The following is a 21,128-nucleotide window of genomic DNA, read 5'->3' on the forward strand; positions in this document are numbered from 1 at the left end:
ATAACACGATTACTTCGATGGGAAAGTCCAGCGGAAGTCCTTTCCAAACGGTGAAAAATGTTATTTAAGCATTTAGAGGAGAAAACCATTCTCCTAGAACGTCTTCACAAACCAATCAACATAATTGCCGCGTTATTTATTTTATGATCCCTGAAAAACCCCAGATTACGACCTCTCTCACACACTCTTGTAACAGTAAGTTTCCACCCCCCCACACACCTTTCGCTATATATTTGGATTGTACAGTATGTAACTTCTTGAACGGATGATTAATATAGATCGTTGATTACTTGTGGAGAGAGAAAAGAACAGCCTCGAACAAAACCAAAACACAAACTATTAAACTGGCAAACATCCCCTCCTTATTACATATCTGCCTTTATGCGTTTCGCAAATGACCCAAGGAGCCCGTGCAGCATTTTTTAAACGAATTAAAACCATGGCGCGATCCTTTTTTCAAGAATGCCATCTGGGCAAGTGGGAGCGGGAGATCTCACGCAGAAAATAAAGTTTTGCATTAAAGCGAAGCGCATGTGATCCCCCCGCCCGCCCGCCCGCTCCCCCTCGAGGCTCTCTCTCGGACGGCTGCTGTTTGACATTTGCAGCCACTTTCCCCCAGCCTTTTGCCGGACAGGGGCTTTCGCCGCCGTCCAATCCGGGCGAGGCTCCCCCTCCCCTCCCTCCCCTCCCGCCCCCTGCGAGACCCCAGCGACTGGCTCGGCGAGGCCGAGGGATAGGCCGGCAGGTGGAGCAGAGGTGGCATCGGAGCAGTGCCCACCCCCGCTTCTGGGATAAATAGAGCGGTTTGGATGGCATCCGCGACGGGCATTTCGCTTTCCCCATGGCAGGCTGAGCAGAGCAAGGGGGAAAGGGGGACCAAGAGTGAATGAAGCCCCCTTTCACAGCAAGCCAGCGCCTCCCTCTCCTGTCTGACCCGGGAAAAGAAGCGCACCGACGTCTGGCTCTGCTGGAGTCGTCAGGATTGAAGCCCGCTCGCCCCCTCGGGGTTCTTTAAAGCCAGGCGCTGAGCTCAGGGGTGGACAATCCGGCCCCCTTTCTCGCCCTCTCTTTCTCTCGCTCTCCCTCCGTCCAGCCTCTGTGGAGTCATTCCTCCGCCGCCTGCGCCCATGGACGTGCTAGGCCACATGGAGATCACCGACGGCTCGCTCTGCTCCTTCTCGGCCGCCGATGACTTCTACGACGACCCCTGCTTCAACACGTCGGACATGCACTTCTTCGAGGACCTGGACCCCCGGCTGGTGCACGTGGGGGGCCTGCTGAAGGCCGACGAGCACGGCCACCACCACGGCCACGAGGACGAGCACATCCGCGCGCCCAGCGGGCACCACCAGGCGGGCCGCTGCCTGCTGTGGGCGTGCAAGGCGTGCAAGAGGAAGACCACCAACGCCGACCGCCGCAAGGCGGCCACCATGCGCGAGAGGAGGCGGCTCAGCAAGGTCAACGAGGCCTTCGAGACGCTCAAGCGCTGCACGTCCACCAACCCCAACCAGCGCCTGCCCAAAGTGGAGATCCTGCGCAACGCCATCCGCTACATCGAGAGCCTCCAGGCGCTGCTGCGCGAGCAAGAGGACGCCTACTACCCGGTGCTGGAGCACTACAGCGGCGACTCGGACGCCTCCAGCCCCCGATCCAACTGCTCCGACGGCATGGTGAGTTGCAGGTTTCCGCGCAAACGCAGGCCGTCTCCTTGGGTAGGTGGGCCGCCTTGTGCTTGACTTGGCTCCCATGCCTATGAGAAGCAGGCAGCGCACAGGGGCGATTTCTATCTTTATGATAGCAAAGCGGATATCGCTTAAAAGCCTGTTGGGCATGTAAGTGTTAAAGGTGCAGGAGCTGTAACCCGAAATAGAACGGCAGATCTAACACTTAGATTTCTTTCTGTGTCATGATCTAGGGAGGGAACGGAGGTGAGACGCTTACCCCTTTCTCTTTTGTCTTGAGCCAAACCAAGCCCAAGAATCTTATTTTCAGTGTCATGACAAAGCCAAGTCACTACACACCCTGAGCATGCAATGAGTTCTTTTCTGCGACCTCTGAGTACAGTAATCACAGTCCCTCACTGGAATATAGACCAGGAGAACTGGGGGCATCACTTCCTAGAAGGCTTAAGTTCCCTTCATCTCTTTTTCAAATAAATGAAGGCTTCACCTCCAAGCACACCATCTTCTGGGAGGAAGCACCATTGAGATCAGTGGGTTAAAACACTGAGCATCCTGCTTTTCTGCTGTGCCCTGGTCCCACTGAGAGGTTTCCTTGGCTGGCTGAGCCCTCCAAAAGAGGGGCTCCTCTTCTGCACAGTGTAGGAGATTTCTTCTCTTTCTCTTGGGGATTGTGGTGACATGGCTCCTCCAGTATACTCTCAGGGAATCTGGGATACAAGGAGAAAACCTCTCTCTTCTGGCACTATTAGAATAGATAGACCAGATGAGCAGAGGAGTGAAAGCAATTTCTCAGGTCATAATGAACTAGTTAGGCTGCAAGCATACTTAGGAGTAAACCCAAATGAATTCTGTGTAATTCAATTCTCAGCAAACAAGCACTGGATTGGGACACCTAAACCACCACTTTTATTCATTTAGTCATGAACTCTATGAACATAGGCTCCCACTGGGATATACAGTTCAATGAATAAAATAATACAATAAAAAGCAATCGGCAACATAAAACACTGCGGCACCCATGCAGTTTACTGATCAAACTGTAAACCAATGAACCATAAATATTGCCCTGTCTTTTTGCTGCTACAGAATGGCATGAGTACTTTTCTGAAGTTCATGTCCCCTTGTCCTCCCAGGGCATAGTGCTCTTGCAAGGAGTACTGTAATGTCTTTATGCTTGGAGAAAGAAACAATAGCCTTCTTGCTTAGTTCTGCTGTGATTTCTTGACACTTGGGAAAGAGATACTTACTCGCTTCTATGTAATAAAGTTGGGTTTTTGAGACAGTGGCTGGTAGCGTATATCAAGCTCTGATCTCATGCGGCCCTGCAGGAAAGGGGCAGTTGAAAGCAGGTGCTTCTATAACCATGGAGTACAGCCATTAAAACGCTTTAGTACATAACCAGTGTTATTTACTATGCAAACCTATACATGAGTTCAATGGAACTTGCACCTGCTAATCCAGGGGTTATTTTATTTCTGAGCAGATATGTGCAAGTTGGAGTTTGTTTGGGGCTATAATGGGATGGATAGGACTGTGGCAAGATATTTAGTGACTGGCTATAGCTAGCGGTGATGTACAAAGCAGTGAGGACCATTGTGCTAATGGTGGCTAGTGGCCTCATGACAAACTGTGCATGTGTTAGGTGGTGGTGGAGGAATGCACCAAAGAGAGGCAATGTTTATCTTTGAGAGAGAGAGAGGTATTGAGTGGTAACCAACAGCATGCATTAGGGACAGAGGCAGGGAGAGAGACATAGTCCAGTACTTAGTACTGGAAGCAGGAGAGATTTAAGTGAATTGGAATTTGCTACTCAAAAATTGCCTGTCGCCTTCTTGTTCCATTGTATTCCTTACAACACTGAGTGAACAAGCTTCTTCTTCTTTAAATCCCAGCATGCTGAGGTCACTGGAGCATTGAGTTTGGACATGGCAGGTATAGATACAGAATCATCCTCAGGTTTATTGGTTCATTTCAGTCCCAGTGCATTCAAAGGGTTGTACGTAAGGGGACATAAGTGTAGTCACACATACACACAGCCCATAAGAAGTCATGATAGGAATTTATACAGTTGCTGAGTTTGTCTCTTGCCAAATGTAGCAAAGAGCAAATGTATGTTAGAAGTCAAGAGTCTTAAACATAATGAGAAAACCACAAAGATAGAGGTTAAAGGCTCATAAAACCCTTTAAGGCAGGCATGGTCAAACTTGGCCCTCCAGCTGTTTTGGGACTACAATTCCCATCATCCCTGGTCCTGTTCATTAGGGATGGTGGGAGTTGTGGTCCCAAAAGAGCTGGAGGGCCAAGTTTGGCCGTGATTGCGTAAGGTGACTTTCCTCCCCTTTTCATTTAAAGGGCTGGATTGTTATACGTGTGTTTCCTGGAGCAAACGCATAAAGTGTGAATGACATGTGTGCACCCTTAAGCACTCCTATACACATTTGGACACCTGGTAGCCCTGATCGTATTTCTGACCTAATGTCTTGGTTTTGTTTCCAGCTGGATTACAGTGGACCCCCTTGCAGCTCCCGCAGAAGGAATAGCTATGACAGTAGCTACTATACAGAAACACTAAATGGTGAGTATCTGCCTCGTAAGAAATACATTACTGTATTCTATATTATGCTCTCCAAACACAGGATACACTCACAAACTTTGTTCTCCTTTTTACCCATGTGTGGGTATTCTGAAGCTCGTTTTTCAAATTTCAAATATTATTATTATTACTTTTACTACTCTAATCATTATTACTATTATTATTTTGATGGATGCCTTTTAATGTAACTTGTACATTACATTTTTTTTAATTATAGACCACAATCTTCTTTTTTAAAAAAATGGCAATTGGACCGAAACTTTAAAATTATTGGGTGCTTTTTTGCCTTCAAAGGCCATTGTACATCTTAAATTATACTTTATTTATTGTTGTGTTTGCTTATTACTTTTTCACCTCACCTTTCCTCCCAAATGGAGACCACAGTGTCATGCAGGCAATCCAACATAATAACAAAATAAAACACTAAAGCACTCATATATTAAAAAACTGTAATAAAACAATGATACATGTCCCAGCATTCAGAGTTTTGAAAACAGCAGCCCCAATCACCCTTCTCAGAAGGCTTGGGGGAAAACCAGTGTTTTTTAGCTTTTGACAAGAAGATGCTATCTATGTGGAGGAAGGAGGTGTGTGTGCCACAGACAAGGTGGCAGCTGTGGGCAGGGTGGCAAGTGAGCCCTCCCCCTTATTAATAAATAAACCTTTGAAATAACTCATTTGGCTTTTAATTTCCATTGACACCTCTCAGAACTGAACTGTTGATTCAGATATGAATAGGTGTGTGTTGTTGTCATTGGGGACCCTATGGCAAAACAGCTTCTCCTTGGTACTGCTTCTGAGACTCCCTGCTCTCCTTGTCCTCAGATTCAAAGCAAGGGAAGAGTTCGGTCATTTCCAGCCTAGATTGCTTGTCGAGCATCGTGGAGAGGATTTCGACAGACAGCACTGCCTGTGCCAGCCTGTCCACAGTCGAAAGTGGAACCGAGGGGAGCCCCTGCTCACTCCAGGAGGGGGCTAGCCTGAGCGAGCCTGGAGCCCAAATCTCCTCTCCAGCTACCTGTACCCCTCTCCCTCAGGACAAGGTCAGCAGCAGCAGCAGCAACCCCATCTACCAAGTGCTATAAAGCCTTGGGGGACAGAAACTGCCAACAGGAGTGGATCTCAGCCGATACACTTAAGCCTGCCTTCTGAAGATCGAAAAAGACAGTACTTGTGGGTTTTTGGTTTTCCTTACCAGTTTTAATCTGTATCTAATGATTCCAAGCTTGCATTACTTCAAAATACACTTATTTATTGGTTATAAACGAAAGCTATTTGTATATAGAAGAACTTTAGAATTGCATACCATGAAATGGCTAATGTTGAATCTGTGCTTTTAAAAAGGGGTATCCTTAAGTTTGAGGGTCTTCTCAGATCCTATGAGGAAATAAACTCTTGAGGCGATCCTGCACAAAGGTTGCTTAACTACCGCTGATTTCAGTCTGACTTGGCCTACAATCCTATGCCCACGGACATGGGGTTAGGCCCATGTAAGTAACTCGGTGGGACTTACTTCTGAGAAGGCATGCATAGGATTGCACTGTTAAGCAACCTAAGGCTGCACTCTTCTTATACACACTTGCCTGGGAGTAAGCCTCATTGGAATCAGTGGGACCTAATTCCGAGTAGACACACTATAGGATTGCAGCCTTCCTTTCTCCTCAGAAACATAGACATCCACGTATATTTTTTAAAAAAAGGTTGTGGACCATTTTTTAAAATACTTATTTTGTATACTTGTAAATAAGAGTTGCTTTGCAAAAAAAAGAGAAAAGATTCCAACAAAACAACCCAAAAAAATTTACGTATTTAATGTTGCTTGGTTTGTCGTGCCAAACTTTAACTTTATATATTTATACAATGTGGATGCTGAGAATGTTTTCAACAGTATTCTAAATAAAGAACCTTATTTATAAAACTGCTGGAGTTATTCGGCCTTTGGTTAGGGAATTTCCTTTTTTTATTTTTTTAGGTTTTCAGTTTTACAATTACATTATTTTCCATTCTTATACAGTAGTTCTTTTAGACTTCCCACCCAGCATTCCATAACATTTCTTTGTACATCTTGCTTAGTTGCATATACATTAATTCCTTCACCTTATTTCCCACATTTTCATAACCTTAATATTGTCAACTGTTGGTCACAAGGTACACCTTACCTGAAATTTATACAGTGGTACCTTGGTGTACAACCATAATCTGTTCCGGAGGTCTGGTTGTAAACCAGAACAGGTTGTAACACAAGGCACGCTTTCGCCAATGGGGCCTCCCCTCCAAAATTGGTTGTAATATAAAAAAAAGGGTTGTAAAAAAAAAAGGAGGGGGACACACACTTCTGGGTTTGACGTGGTTGTAATCCAAAGCGGTTTCAAACCAAAATACCACTGTATTTGAGATCAATTTTTTCTAAATACTCCCCTAGATGCCTCCACTTACTCATCATCTGTTTGTCTCTTGATTTCTTATTTTAGATGTCGTACTTGCAAGCTCTGCACATTCACTTAATTTATTTAACAATTGTTCTTTTCCTGGAGTCTCTCTTTGTTTCCAATATCTTGTGCATACTATCCTCACAGCTGTTGTGGGCTTTTGTGATAACTCATTCCCATGTATGCCTAGAATGAATTCTTCCGGTTTTGGGGGGAATGTGAGTTAACCTTTTTACACCATTTCCCAAAATTCCTTTTCCCGGTTGCATTTCTACCATAAATAAATGAATGCAACCTCTGCGTCTAGGCATTTCCAACAAAGTTTTGAACCTCTTTTGTACATTTTGGCCCATTTAACCGGTGTCTAATACCATCTATACATGCAGAGAAGTTCATTGTTGAATTCCATAATTTTTCCCTTGCAACATTTTCAATATTATGCCCAGTATCAATGGCCAGTTTTATCCTTGCCTCCTTTATGAGATCATCTTTGGTATCCCATTCTAACAATAATTTATAGATTTTTGAGATTAGTTTTTTTTGGGGGGGGGGGCCAAATCACTTTTTTCAAATTCTGAAGCCTCTTGAACGAATCCTCTTTCTTTATCTTTTCTAAACATCTCCTTTGTTTGAAAATATTGAATCCAGTCAGGTATCCAGTTAGATATCTCTTGCTGATCTCTTAGTTTTATATTGCCGTCTTTGTATTCAAGGATGTCTTTATACTTTCCCCAAGTCCTATCCATATTTAACCTTTTTACTGCAACTGCTTCTACCAGTGAAATCCAACCAGGAGTCTTTCTTTCTAGGATATCTTTGTGTCTCATCCAGACCATATATAAACTTCTTCTAATCACATGATCATAAAAACCCTTGTGAACCTTAGTTTTTTCATACTATAGGTACACGTGCCACCCATAAATCAGATTCGTCCCTTCTAAAACCAATATATTCACATCCTTCAGTTCTATCCATTCTTTCATCCAGCTTAGACAGGTTGCTTCATAGTAAAGTTTCGGATCCGGGAAAGAAACCCACCCCCTTTGCTTTTCATCTATTAATATTTTATTTTTATCCTTGGTTTTTTCTTTTGCCATAGGAAGTTTAATATATCTTTTTTCCCCATTTTGTAAAGCAGTTGGAGTTGGATATTACAGGTAATGATTGAAATAAAAATATCATTTGGGGCAGGACATTAATTTTAATTACAGATATCCTGTCCAGAAAAGACAGGTTCAGGCACTCCCCTTTTTGAAAGCCTTTTTTCATTTCAGTCCACACTCTGTTATAGCTGTCTTGAAATAAGTTCAGATTTTCAGATGCAATCCAGACTCCTAAATATTTAATTCTCTTTCCCACTTTGATTCCTAAGCCATTTCCCAATTCTTTCTTTGTTTGGTTATTTATATTCTGAGTTAGCATTTTCTTTCTGTCTTTATTAGTATAAAATCCCGCCAGGTTGCTGAATGTTGTAATAACTTCCAAGGTTGTTGGTTGGCTTTCCGAATAATTCTCTACTGTTATAACTGCATCAACCACAAAGGCTTTAAATGTATATATTCTCTGTCCTATCCATATGTCCTTTATTCTCTCTTCCTCCCTTATCTTTCTTGCAAGTACTTCCAATATCAGATTAAACAATAGCGGAGATAAGGGGCATCCTTGTCTAGTACCTTTTAAAACTTGAAATTCTGAGAATGTTTTCAACAGTAATCTAAATAAAGAACCTTATTTATAAAGGAGTTATTCTGCCTTTGGTTAGGGAATTTCCCCGTTGCTTTCAGTACAGTGTTAGCAAATGCACTTCTCATTCAGTGAAGAATATTCACTCTCCCTATATAAGAATAACGTGAATTACAGTGCAAACTTACACCTGTCTACTTTGAAGTAAATTCAGTTGACTTCAATGGGACTTACACCAAGGTGTAGGAGATTGTAGATTGATTCCATCCTTCTCTGGTGGATGATATTGATGGCCATCGGCTAGGAAATCAAGGCTGCGAGTTCTCGCTGTGTGTGGCCACAGTCTATAGTACACCATCTTCAAGATAATTTAGTCAAAAGGTATGATGTCATAGAGTTGTAGCATTGGGAGCATCTAGTCCAACCCTCTGGTATGTAGGAATCTCAACAAAAGCATCCATGACAGGTGGTCATTTATTAATAAATTCATTTAAGACCTTATTCTCTAATGACATTCTAGGTAACAACCAGGCTGCATTTCAATCCATACAATGTTTTGCTAATGGCTGTAGAGAAGGAGGGGCTAACCAGATGTTGCCTTCCAGATGTTGCCTTCCAGATATTGATGGACTACCGTTCCCTTCATCCCTGGCCAATGGCATGCTTTTGCCAAATATATGCATTTTATTGTAAACACAGGTTAGTTAGAAAACTGCATCCCAAAATTTGGATACATGTGAATTTCAAAGGATGGTTATGTTTTCGGTTCTCATATTGTTTTGGAAAGTGCAAGTTTGATAAATTCTGATTTAAATGCAAACCGAATGGAATTTCTCGCCCATCCCTACTTCAAATTGCAGGGCCACCTTCACCCATGTGCTTCTCTTGTGTGAGTTGGCATAGAAGTTAACACTGAGGATCTTTTGAAGCATATTGGGCTTCTTATTCATGAGCAGATCATATACAATAGAGATGGGGTTCTTTTAAAGTTCTTCAATACTATGAGAATCTTTCTTTTTTTGTTTTGTTTTGGGTAATTATCAAGCTCTGGAGACTTTTTCTATTGTTGTTTGTGCGTGTTCTGTGTAAATAAATATCTGTCTTTTTGTAAGTAAGATAAATGTTTGAGGGTCACCACATATTATTGTTGTTTTCTTGATTATTATTTTTTTTAATCATAGCTACATGTTACTTTAATCACTTTAAACACTTTAAATGTATGAAGTATTTTAAACTCCTCCGTCAACTGAAAAAGGCTCCCAGTGTAGCTTACCATGATCAGGGTTAAGATGGTCTCTGCCCTAAAATCTAAAAGACACGGCACAAAAGGAATCGGGAGGGAGGAGGAAAATAAGGAAACACAGGCACTAGTTCTTAGTTCAGAGTTCTTTCTTATCATTGTTAAGAGGGAGGGTATGCAACATCTCTGCAGATTCGTCTTCTCTAGCCAACGGTTGGGGCCAGGTTGGTATCTTCCTTGCCATGACATTATAATATATTTGTACTTTCTTACGAGGAATTGGACAGAAATTGCAGCAAAATTTTGATTCACCACCTTTGGTCGCTTTTTAAATTTTACACTAATGCATACTGAAAGCAAGTAAAATTGCAGCACGTGAAGCTGAAGCCCTGAAACTCTCAGTCAGAATATTTGTGTTCGACAATGAACACCCTGTTCCACAAGTATTCCCGGATATTGAATTTCAACGATTTATTTTAGCAACCTAAGTTTCCACAGCCTGGTTCTAATGTTACAACAGAGACCACGCATGCATTTAACACATCCCAAAATAGGCCCATTAAAACACATACACAAGGGCTGCTTCATTTGTGACACACACACACACACACACACACAGAGAGAGAGAGAGAGAGAGAGAGAGAGAGAGAGAGAGAGAGAGAGAGAGAGAGAGAAGTATGTACAATGTCACATTACAATGCCAGGTAATTATTATAAGGATAGTCAAATGGTCAGTCGAACCACCACATGGCTCTATCAGGCAGCTAGGTTCCAACTCCATCCCAGGCTCTTCCTTCCTCCCAGCTACCAACTAACATTGATGAGACATCAGAGTAAGGAATGATTCCAAGGTGCCTAGAACCAAAACCCAACCAAGAATCCTCTCCTATTGTACTTTAAATGCCATCCACTGCTTTGAGAGCTGGTTGCGGTGGAGGGAGGGAAAACAACTTCACTGTTCTCTCAGGTAATGTGAACACACGCCGAGTCTTCAGGAACCAACAGAAAACCCATCTAAACCATGAGAGTTGGCAACCTGTTGTTGTTATTATTATTTTTCACATTGAGAATTGTTTTCAAGCAGCTGTGCCCTTTACCAGTAGCTCCCAGTTTCACCTGGCAAAAAAGGAGAGCAGGCAGGTTGAGTTCAGTCCATGATATTTTAATAATCGCCTAAATAAAGTGTTTTAAGCTTAGTACGGCAGATTAGTCAACTTGAGAGGCTGCGGCAACACTCGGAACCTTCCTGGTAACAGATTTAGCAGCGGGGTTTATCCTCACATTTTTCCCCAAAGGTCAAGAATGCTGTCATATTCTGTATGAGTATGATTGAAGCTCAAACCAGGGTAGTCATTTATGTAAGCTAAAGCAGATGATGTCGGTGTCACTGAAATGTAGTGTCAGTAGATAAGCAAACGATGAGCATAGTTAATGCGGAGTGCTATTTAGAGTGTGCTGTATCAGAAAATCTGAAAGTCCCTAAAACTTTAAGTACAGAAGGATCATCCCCTACCAATCCCACAAATAGTGATGACCATTTATTCATTTATTTTGGCAAGTGCTCCAGAAATGAATTCCAGAGGCAGTGCAATAGACAGCTCACTTCACCTCCATGCCTTGGTGTGGTTTTGCTCCCAGTCTATGAACTAGGGAACACCAGGCTTGAGCAGAGGGAGAGCAGGGAATCTGAGCTACTCCACTGGCTTCGCTGAGACAGCAGCCCCATTTGGCTCCTGTTTCCAGTTCACACTGCCATTATAAAAGTACTAAAATAAAACTTTAAGAACTGGAGTCTGTTTGCCTCTTTCTACTTCATCTCCTTTTCATTTTAGGTGTTGTGTCTTTTAGACGCTAAGCTTGTGAACAGAGACTATGTTGCTTTTTGTGGATTATGATCAAACCTTTTCAGCTGAAGAGCAGGGTAAAAGTATTTAAACGAATAAAAGGACAGCTAATATGCTGGAGAGGTGGGAAAGAGTATTGACCAGACTTGGTGACACAGCCAGACCTTTAAATCCCTAAACAGCCTCAGCCCAGTATACCTGAAGGAGAGTCTCCGCCCCCATGGTCCAGGCCAGAAACTGAGGTCCAGCGCTGAGGGCCTTCTGGCAGTTCCCTCCCTGCAAGAAGTGAGGTTACAGGGAACTAGGCAGAGGGCCTTCTTGGTAGTGGAATGCCCTCCCATCAGATGTCAAGGAAATAAACAACTATCTGACTTTTAGAAGACATCTGAAGGCAGCTCTGTTTAGGGAAGTTTTTAATGTTTGATGTTTTATCACTTTTTTATTATATTATTACTATCTGTTGGGAGCCACCCAGAGTGGCTGGGAAAACTCAGCCAGATGGGAAAGGTATAAATAAAAAACTATTATTATTATTATTATTATACTCCCATCGGCTCTGTGCCATTTTTTGACACTCTTTGCTCCACAGGCTGGCCAACATTGTCTGAAGATTTCTAGTCCAGTGTTACACATCCCATAATCACTTCCCAGCCTTATACAATGTTTACAAAAATGTCAACACGATGCCCCTCTTTTTTATGGCACACAGAGATAGACTGAGCACAGGAAAATTTCATTAGACTCTGATGCCTGAAGCGGCCACTTCATCTTGCTTCATAGTACAGCTAGCCCTGTAATTTACATACAGCGGTGGGACAGAGACCTGTGGCCTTCCATTTGTTGTTGGGACTCCAACTCCCATCAGCCACAGCCAGCAAGGCCAATGGATAGGTATGATGGATGCTGTTGTCCAACAACATCTGGAGGACCAGAGATTCCCCATGGATGGAGTTGAAGAACCATACAGGTGTAAGTGATCTCCCTGCCATAAAATCCTGCCACATTTTCTATGTCAGGATCAATTGTAGGAATATTGGTATGGGTGAGTGGCCTGGTGGAATGAAGGGAGTAAGAGAGTGGCAGGTCCTGAACTTGGTCAGCATTATGGGTTTAAGGTACAAAATTCAATGAGCTCATACAAGATGGACTCACAGAAGACAGAGGTATTCAGACCTACAAATGAACAGGGGCTGCCAACTTGGTGACTACAATCACAAGGGCCTTCATTGGTGGTCCTGGAAAGGAGCCCCAGACACTGAACTTTCATTTTTTGTATTTTTTAAGTAAGTCACTAGAGTGTTATGAAGCAAGATGTGCAAGTATTTCTGGCTGTTCCTGCCTAAAAACAGTGTTTTTAGCTGCTGCTTCTTCTTCTTCTTCTTCTTCTTCTTCTTCTTCTTCTTCTTCTTCTTCTTCTTCTTCTTCTTCTTCTTCTTTGCATACCATCCTTCCTCTGAAGATCACAACATAAAAATAAGTCCAAGAGTGAAATAATATAAGTGACACCAGGTAATAGGAATCCCTGGATTCCTAAAGAGCTGCTGCCCTCCCATTTAAGGCACTTCCCCTGCTTCTGTTTTATATTCTAGTAGCATGTCCTTCCTTTTTTCATAGCATATATAGTATGCGTCTTTCCTGTGGTGGGTTTGTCTGAGATCACGTGTTCTCTGGAAGCTATTTTCTGCAAGTACTACTGCACAATAAGTGCATATGGATGTTAAATGGCAAATGCAAAATGTGGAATTTTTGCAATGAGTTTTAGGCATGATGCCTACTGCGCAGGACCTAAAGCCCAGGCACTGGCTTCTCAAAATGTGTCCATGCACTGAAATAGGTATGTGTGCAGTGAAAGCACATAATAAACTACACATAGGAGTTATGGCAGCACCACACAGGACATTTATACCTTAAAAAAAATACTTAAAAACCTAAAAAAGTTGTAAGAGCAGCACAGTCATGCTGGACATTTTAGCAATAAGAATTGCAAAAAACTGTACAATTCTGCCATCTGCAGGATAAAAGTGCAACGGGTCTAGTTTGGAATTACAGTTTATAGCCCTGGTAGTCCAAAGTGTTTAAAAAATGGGAACTTGAGTTATTAGTAGCATCTAATGATGGGCATGAGGAAAGAAGGATAGCGCTTGTTGGGTATTTCTCATTGCCTTTACTTGTCTTATGTTTTTACAGATGCATTATGTGTCATACCTTTCATTGCAACCAAGAAAAGCACCTGTTGTTGTTTCGTTTCTTTTAAAAACAAACCTACCAGCATCTTCATGTAGTTTTATGTCTAAGGAGAGACAGACAGTAAAAATGCCAGATAGATGATGGTATTCCTGCCAAGGTCCTACTCGAGTGTAGGATGAGCTCCTGACAAGTCCATCGTCAGACTAGCAGACAACTGCAAATATTGCTGTTCTGGGCTCACCTTTTCACACAGGGTGAATGGATACAGGCAAAACCAATGCCTCACATTTAAAGGTGAACCTACTTGTTTTTCACATAATAATAATAATAATAATAATAATAATAATAATAATAATAATTAAAAAAAAAAAACTGGGTTCCAAAGTGATATGCAAACCAATTTGGGGGAAAGAGCAATATATTAGTTTTTTAAAAGATAAATAAATCAATAAAAATAAACTACCCCCTAAAATTTGCACTTTTCCAAATTTTTGCAATGCAGTTCTCCAGCCAAGTATTTTGGCCTTATGTGAGTATTAATAACCCTCCACACCAGAGAGAAGAACAAGCAGGAATTCAAGAACTGTGTGGAGTGAATTATTGATCAAAGAGAGGATTGGTAAACATCGGAGAACGGAGTAAAGTTTTATGACGCAGTTTCAAATGGCGTCTCGCTAAGACAGGCTTGCCTAAGAAGGACGGGAGGAGGAGGACCAGGGTCATCGGAATGCGAATGCTTATCGGAATGTGATCTAGACCTGGCAGAGCCCTCTGAGATATGTTTCACAAGCCTGGGAAAATCAACGGAAAGACCGAGGGAAAGTCTCTTTACGGAGGTGTGGAAATGGCGGCTGTCCTTATGTGATATGATTTTTGGAGAGTGTAAAAGCCACACAGAGGATGTTTGTTTTCAACCCGCTTGTGAAGATTATCAGAGATCGCAAAGAAAGGAATATATGATAACAAGAAGAAGATGAGGAAAGTAACAAAGAGACTATCTGGACAGAACTGGATAGAACTGTCTAATTAAAGCAGCAATATAAGTGATGTTTGGACCCCTTTTCGGAGCTTGAAGTATGGGTACCCTCAACAAAAAAATAAAAATCTGGCTGTATAATTTGGAACTAATGTGATTTGGAAATAATGTGATTTGATTGGCCTGTTAATAAAAATTATATTTTTTTAAAAAAACAAAATGTGCATTAAGAATGCACACATCTGTGAAAATAATGTGTGGCAATGCATTATATTGTGGGAAATTACTTTGCCAAAAAAAGCGTACATTAGGAGAATTTTGGACTGAAAAGCTGATGACTTTTATGAGGACATTTAAAAAATGAAATAAAATCGCAAACTGATGTGGAAATGTGGAGACCAGAACTTAAGACAGGAAGAATGAGAAACCGAGAGAAACTGAAACTGGCCAATTTCCCAGATGTCTGCTTGGTTCCTTCTCTATCCATTTTTAAGTAGACCTTTAAAACCATTTTATTTCAGTTTGCTTTTAGCTAAAGAAGCTGCACTGGGCTTTAATAGTTGCTTTTCTCTGTTGTTTAAGGCAAAACAACAGCCTGAAGGGGGAGAAGGCAGAGTGACTCCACCTGCAGCTGATCAGCCTTCAAGGACACAGAGGAGAAGGCGATGATGAGAGCCAGCTGGCTTCAGCCTTCTTAAGCAGAACTTCCAGCAACAGGCAGGTGCTGGAAGCAGTGCTTGTAGTTCCTGATCCTACCTTGCTGCTTCCTGCTCGCCTTGACTGTCAGATTCCCTGACCTCTGGACCATCTGATTATGTGGATTGCTGTTTGCCTGACCCCAGGACTGGACCTGACTGGATACTGACTCTGCCTCCAGGCAAGTACACCTCTGAGACTCTTCTGGTCGGTTGGCCTCCCATTCCACTGAGCTCTGCTCATTTGTGGCTCAGGACAAGACCACAGCACTTAATCCTTTATGGGTCTAATTAGAAGTATTAGCCCCACTGAATGCAATGGGCAAGGGTATTTAGAATTGCAGTCATAATGTGTTTTACAGTGGTACCTCAGGTTACATACACTTCAGGTTACAGACTCCGTTAACCCAGAAATATTACCTCGGGTTAAGAACTTTGCTTCAGGATTAAAACAGAAAACGTGCTCCAGTGGCGCAGCAGCGGTAGGCCCCATTAGCTAAAGTGGTGCTTCAGGTTAAGAACAGTCTCAGGTTAAGAACGGACCTCCAGAATGAATTAAGTACGTAACCAGAGGTACCACTGTATTTGGATTGTTGTGCTGGGCAGGGATGCATTTTATGCTGCTGTTTCAGTTTAAAATCTTTTCAGTGTTTTGCTTTCATGGTATTCATGGTGAACTGTCTTGAGAGGGTTCTTGTTCTGAAAAAGGAAGTGAATGAGGAAATAAAGAACTAGTTTCTGCAGCACATCATGATTTTGCGGAATTCAGTATCCCAGGATGTTTGGCTGACAGCACAGCATGAATGCAGACAACTGGGGAGAGATTTTATCATGAAGTTTTTAATGTTTTATTATGTTTTTATGTGTGTTGGAAGCTGCCCAGAGTGGCTGAGGCAACCACGCCAGATGGGCAGAGTCTAAACATTATTACCACCATTTGGTTTTACCATTTACTCCTAAACCAAGAGGGTGAACATAACCTCTTGATAAGCAAGGGATCTATAAAGGTAAAGGTAAAGGGACCCCCGACCATTAGGTCCAGTCATGGCCAACTCTGGGGTTGCGGCGCTCATCTCGCTTTATTGGCTGAGGGAGCCAGCATACAGCTTCCGGGTCATGTGGCCAGCATGACTAAGCTGCTTCTGGCATAGCAGAGCAGTGCACGGAAATGCTGTTTACCTTCCTGCCAGAGCGGTACCTATTTATCTACTTGCACTTTGACGTGCTTTCAAACTGCTAGGTTGGCAGGAGCAGGGACCGAGCAATGGGAGCTCACCCCGTCACGGGGATTCGAACCACCGATCTTCTGATCGGCAAGTCCTAGGCTCTGTGGTTTAACCCACAGCACCACCCACATCCCATGGGATCTACAGGATGCTACAAAAATGGCGAGGATTTCCTCACTAAATTAGCAATCTGGAGAAACAGGAGAATATCTGATTGCTGCTGCTTTTTAAAAAAGGATCAGGCAAATTAATAGAAGTTAAGCCTGACAAGAGCTTTTAGCAGCAGCTAAAAATGGCACCTTTAACTAAATGTAGGGGATGAACAAGGCAGTTGGTGTGTGGATGGCTTCATCACACTGTTTGATACTATGCTACAGGCAAAGCCCAAAGATCTGTGGTAGAATATGTGCTTTGAATTCAGAAAGCCCTACGTTTAATCCCCAACATATTCAGAAAGGGCTAAGGGGGATTCTTCTGAAACTTGAGAGCCATTGCTGACAGTACTGACCTACATGGGTCAATGACTCATTGCAAGACAGCTTCCCATCTGATTCACTGTCAGAAGCTGGACTGTTTGTGTCTGATTCAGTATGGAAGTCCTTATGAACTTTTACAACCAAGTAAGCACCTCAGCAGCACCTGTGCATAGGATTACACACAATAAATTGTACAGCAACAAAAGCTTTCAATATTTGCAAACAGGGAATGTGCCTCTCCAGCAGTGCTGTCCTGAACGATCTGAAGGCACACAACAATGTTCCACCTCTGGAAGTTTAGCAGGGCTATCCATTAAGCTTTTAGGAGAGGAGCTGCCTGGGAGACATGTGTAAGTTGTTGTAAGCTGTGCGGAGGAAGAATGGGCTCTGCGTGACAAACCAAACAGAAGTAGAGAATAGCTTAAAATGTGTGACTAGAGTGCAAGTGATTGTTGTTTTGAAAAGGAACACTAGATGGCACCCTTTGTGCAAAAATTGAAAGCAGCATTTTTTATTTTGGTAAAAAAGAAAATCTGTACCAGCACCTTTTCAGACACGCAAGTACACAGCAGAAAACAATTAGTCAAAGTTAGTGAGCCATCTTTTTCTTATAGAGAGGGGAAATGTTAATTAACTTCCTCCTTGATAAATTATCTTAAGTCACTTTTGCCTCTTAAATTATGGGCAACTGTGCAGATACACCAGTTTTCTCTGGAGCTGCTTCTGTAGAGGTGAATTAATTAAATGAACATGGCCTGTAATGTTGAACTTGCTGTTCTACCAGCAACATTGCACTGTTTCTTAATTCCCCATCAGTCATAGGTTTATTTTCCAAACATTCACATTATGCTATATTGCTTACTCAGTGCAAGTAATGCACCTGTATATGCAAATAGTTTGTTTAGCATAAAATCAATATGTAAATCTAGAGGGACTACATATTCATGTAGAAAACCCAGTGAGTACAATGGGACTAATGCCAAAGTAAACATGTATGGGATTATGACATTAGACTGCCTCTGCACATACAATATTGGCAGATTTCATTTGGTTTTTTCCACTGTGCCTGGAAATAAGCTTTATTCATCATCATCACCACCACCACCCAGGGGTGGAGGAAGGGGAGTGCGGGCCACCCCAGGTGTCACCTCTGAGAGGGGTGACAAAATGCCAGGCGGCACTCACCACGAGACTTGCAGCGTGCCCAAGCCATATGTCTCTCCTGGGAGAGATGCAGTAGCTTGGATGCCCGTAGGATCCACACTGCCCAAGAGTTCCACCCACTGCCTCCTCCCCAGCTGTAGGGCGGCTGAGTGGGAGGAGGCAGGCAGACTCCGGAGGCCCCACAGTGTGCCCCACCCCTATAGATGGCTCGCCCCACCCCACCCCAGGCACCCGAGTGGCTTCCTCTGCTGCTACCACCACCCTGGACAACTATATTTGCTTGGAAGTTGTGCCTGGGAGGATGACATTGTGAGGAAGTCCCATGGATATCAATTCAGTGCCTGGGGGGAGAGGTAGGCATGGCTGGATGAGTGGGTGGATCAAAGGGGTCTGTTGCCCATTCAGATCTCCCTCCCACCTACAGTATCCCTTTGATATAGTTCCCCGGCTGTGCCTAATGGTCTGGTGTTGTTATGAACTGACCTAGCATTCAGTGACAAGACCACGTTGATCCAGGTTACAATTTAATACAAGAAAAAGAAGTGGAGAGAGACAATAGTGAGGAAGGATAAATGGGAGCAAAACCAACTGTATGAAGTTCAGCCTGATTGGGAATGAGGATCAAGGTAGTTACAAGCGAAGCAGAAGTTAGTAACTTGTCGAGTAATCTGTCGACATTCAGTGGCATTCCTTTCTCCTAAGGAGTCGAAACCTCAGTCCCTATCACCTCTACATGTGACTATTTGAAGACATCTGAGAAAAGACCCTCTCTCCCTTTCTTAAGCCTTTTATTTTACCCTTCATAATGCAGTTCTTTGCAACCGTTGCAAATGATTCCACGGGGTTTTGCCAGCTGTATGTTGCTTGAGAGCAAGCCTTGACACACAGCTTACTGAATGGGATGCACCCTGCCAGGAAAGAGTTTATTCAGGGTTATATAACAGTGGAACATAAGTAGTCCAAGAATGAACATCTTATTAATGAGCTTTCAGTGATCAGAATTCAGAAACATGTGGCTTGTAGAGAAGTAGCTGTCTGGTGTCTTCTGAAAAGGCAAGGCCTTGATCTGCTGTCTTCTGCTGAGCTTGTACATTTCTGTCACCTGTAGCCTACACTGGGGCAGGTTTTAACCCTTGGAAAAGATTTGATCTGAAGGATGAGCAACTTTCAGACATATCTTAAGTTACCTATGGGTGCCTGCCAGAAATAACTGGTTGGTCCTTTGCACGCTTTAGCCATAATTTGACATATACCTCCAGGCACCTGCAAGTTTCACCCCTTGTACTTTCTGCTTTCCTTACTCCTGCATGTAAGATGCAAACTTTATGTCCAAACTACACATTACACTACAATTTGATTATTGATGTAAACCTCCAAAATGTAGTTTTTACCACTATCTTCAGTACATTTTATTTTATTATATTGCTATGGCTAGTGGCAAAGAAAGAATCTTCTGATCTGATCTACACATTACACTGAAGGTGGGTGGGTGCTTCTCCAACATAAACTTTGTTATCTCTTGATACAAGAGCAGGCCCACCTCTCCAACACAGAGATTTGATATATTATCTCTTGCCAGTCACCTGCCTAGTAGTGGCCAGCAAAAATTGAGTTGCCCTTCCACTCCCAGGTAAATTAAGTGTGGGATGTAGTTGTCTCTGAATCCCCTACAAGGCATAGAAGAGTTGTGAAAGATTCCATTCCCATTCTTTTCTTACATCATTGAGGGGGATAATGCCTTCTTGCCCTCCCACTACCCACACTTGCTTATGGAAAGGATACATCAAAAATTATACGTGTATTGATCCTATACATCAGTTGTTATAAAATCTGGTGTGATGTGGAAAATAAGACTCCTGTTTCTTGTTTGTAATATTACTTTATTTTGCAAAAAATAAATTGGTTTTAAAAAATGCAGTTAGTAGCTATGGGAAGGCCTGGTCTATCCTGGGACCGTGGGGTAGGGGGAGGAAGCTTAATCCTTTGCCCTTGTGCCATTTTCCCAGTGAAAAATCACTCCCTTGAAGTTGCTACTTGCCCCATTATCAAAAACAGATGGGCATAACTTATTGCTTGTATGTGTTTCCTAATGGGACTAATAGATTCAGAGAGGCAATCTTCGTCAAGATAATAGTGGAAAGGGAAAGGGTTAATCCTTCCTCACAAATACATACATTACCAATTCAGATTCTTCACCCACCCAGCTGCTATTTGAAAAAGAAACTTCAAAGAGATGAGATCCTCTCAACCATCTTCTTCATAAAACGTAATTTTGCTCTGGGATGCTTTGGCAAACAATGTGGGCAGCAACATAAATGATGTCCTCTTCCCTCGACTCTCTTGTCATAGTAGAATGATCATTTATTTGCCCCTGAAATAAATGTAGTTCGTGATCTCTTTGCAAGAACTAAAATGCGGAACCAGGTCACATCATAGTGTTGAACAAAGCTGATGCTTGTTTAGCCTGCTCTGTTGTTTTTCGCTGTCCTGTTTGCTTGATTGTGTATTCAGCGTGCGCTGTTGTTTATCTGATGGTTTGGTTGGCTGTTCTTTTATGTTCTGTACTCCATCCTGGCCTCTGTATCAATGAAGGGCAAGCTAAAAAATATATTTCTAAACAAGGAAGCAAACCAGGCTCGGATGTCAGCATCCAGCATACTGAAGTATTTTCTGGGGACTTTGCAACTCAGCAGGACCAAATGGGGCTATTTGGGTGTCACTGCTGAGCTAGCCTGTCCTGAGGAGAGGCTGGCAGCTGCTCCACCTTGTGCAAGTGGAGCTGTTCTGCCAGTGGTGTGTGGTCAGGGGACTAGGGGAACAAGGCTACTTCTCTAAATGTTTTCCTGGCGCCTCCTTCCCAAAGCCCAGGAAGCTTCTGCCCAGCTTAGGGAGGGGCAATGCTCTGACGGGTCCAAGAGCCCTCCCTCCACCTT

General features: G+C 42.8%; 1 protein-coding gene across 1 annotated transcript; it reads left to right on the forward strand.

The window, feature by feature from the left end:
- Positions 1–795: 795 nt before the first annotated feature.
- On the forward strand, positions 796–9,526 carry MYOD1 (myogenic differentiation 1). The gene is made up of 3 exons (XM_081923062.1): positions 796–1,670; positions 4,179–4,257; positions 5,101–9,526. Exons 1-3 carry the CDS (start codon positions 1,128–1,130, stop codon positions 5,358–5,360), a joined length of 882 nt encoding a protein of 293 aa, XP_081779188.1. The 5' UTR covers positions 796–1,127; the 3' UTR covers positions 5,361–9,526.
- The last annotated feature ends 11,602 nt before the right edge of the window (positions 9,527–21,128 follow it).

Source organism: Podarcis melisellensis (genome assembly GCF_964234715.1).
Source record: "Podarcis melisellensis genome assembly, chromosome: 1".
Classification (NCBI taxonomy): Eukaryota; Metazoa; Chordata; class Lepidosauria; order Squamata; family Lacertidae; genus Podarcis; species Podarcis melisellensis.

Excerpts from the sequence above, each read along its gene's own strand:
- MYOD1 (XM_081923062.1), top strand. The coding sequence starts at position 1,128 with ATGGACGTGCTAGGCCACATGGAGATCACCGACGGCTCGCTCTGCTCC. Across the intron at positions 1,671-4,178 it reads CCAACTGCTCCGACGGCATG|CTGGATTACAGTGGACCCCC; the intron begins GTGAGTTGCAGG and ends TTTTGTTTCCAG. Across the intron at positions 4,258-5,100 it reads CTATACAGAAACACTAAATG|ATTCAAAGCAAGGGAAGAGT; the intron begins GTGAGTATCTGC and ends CCTTGTCCTCAG.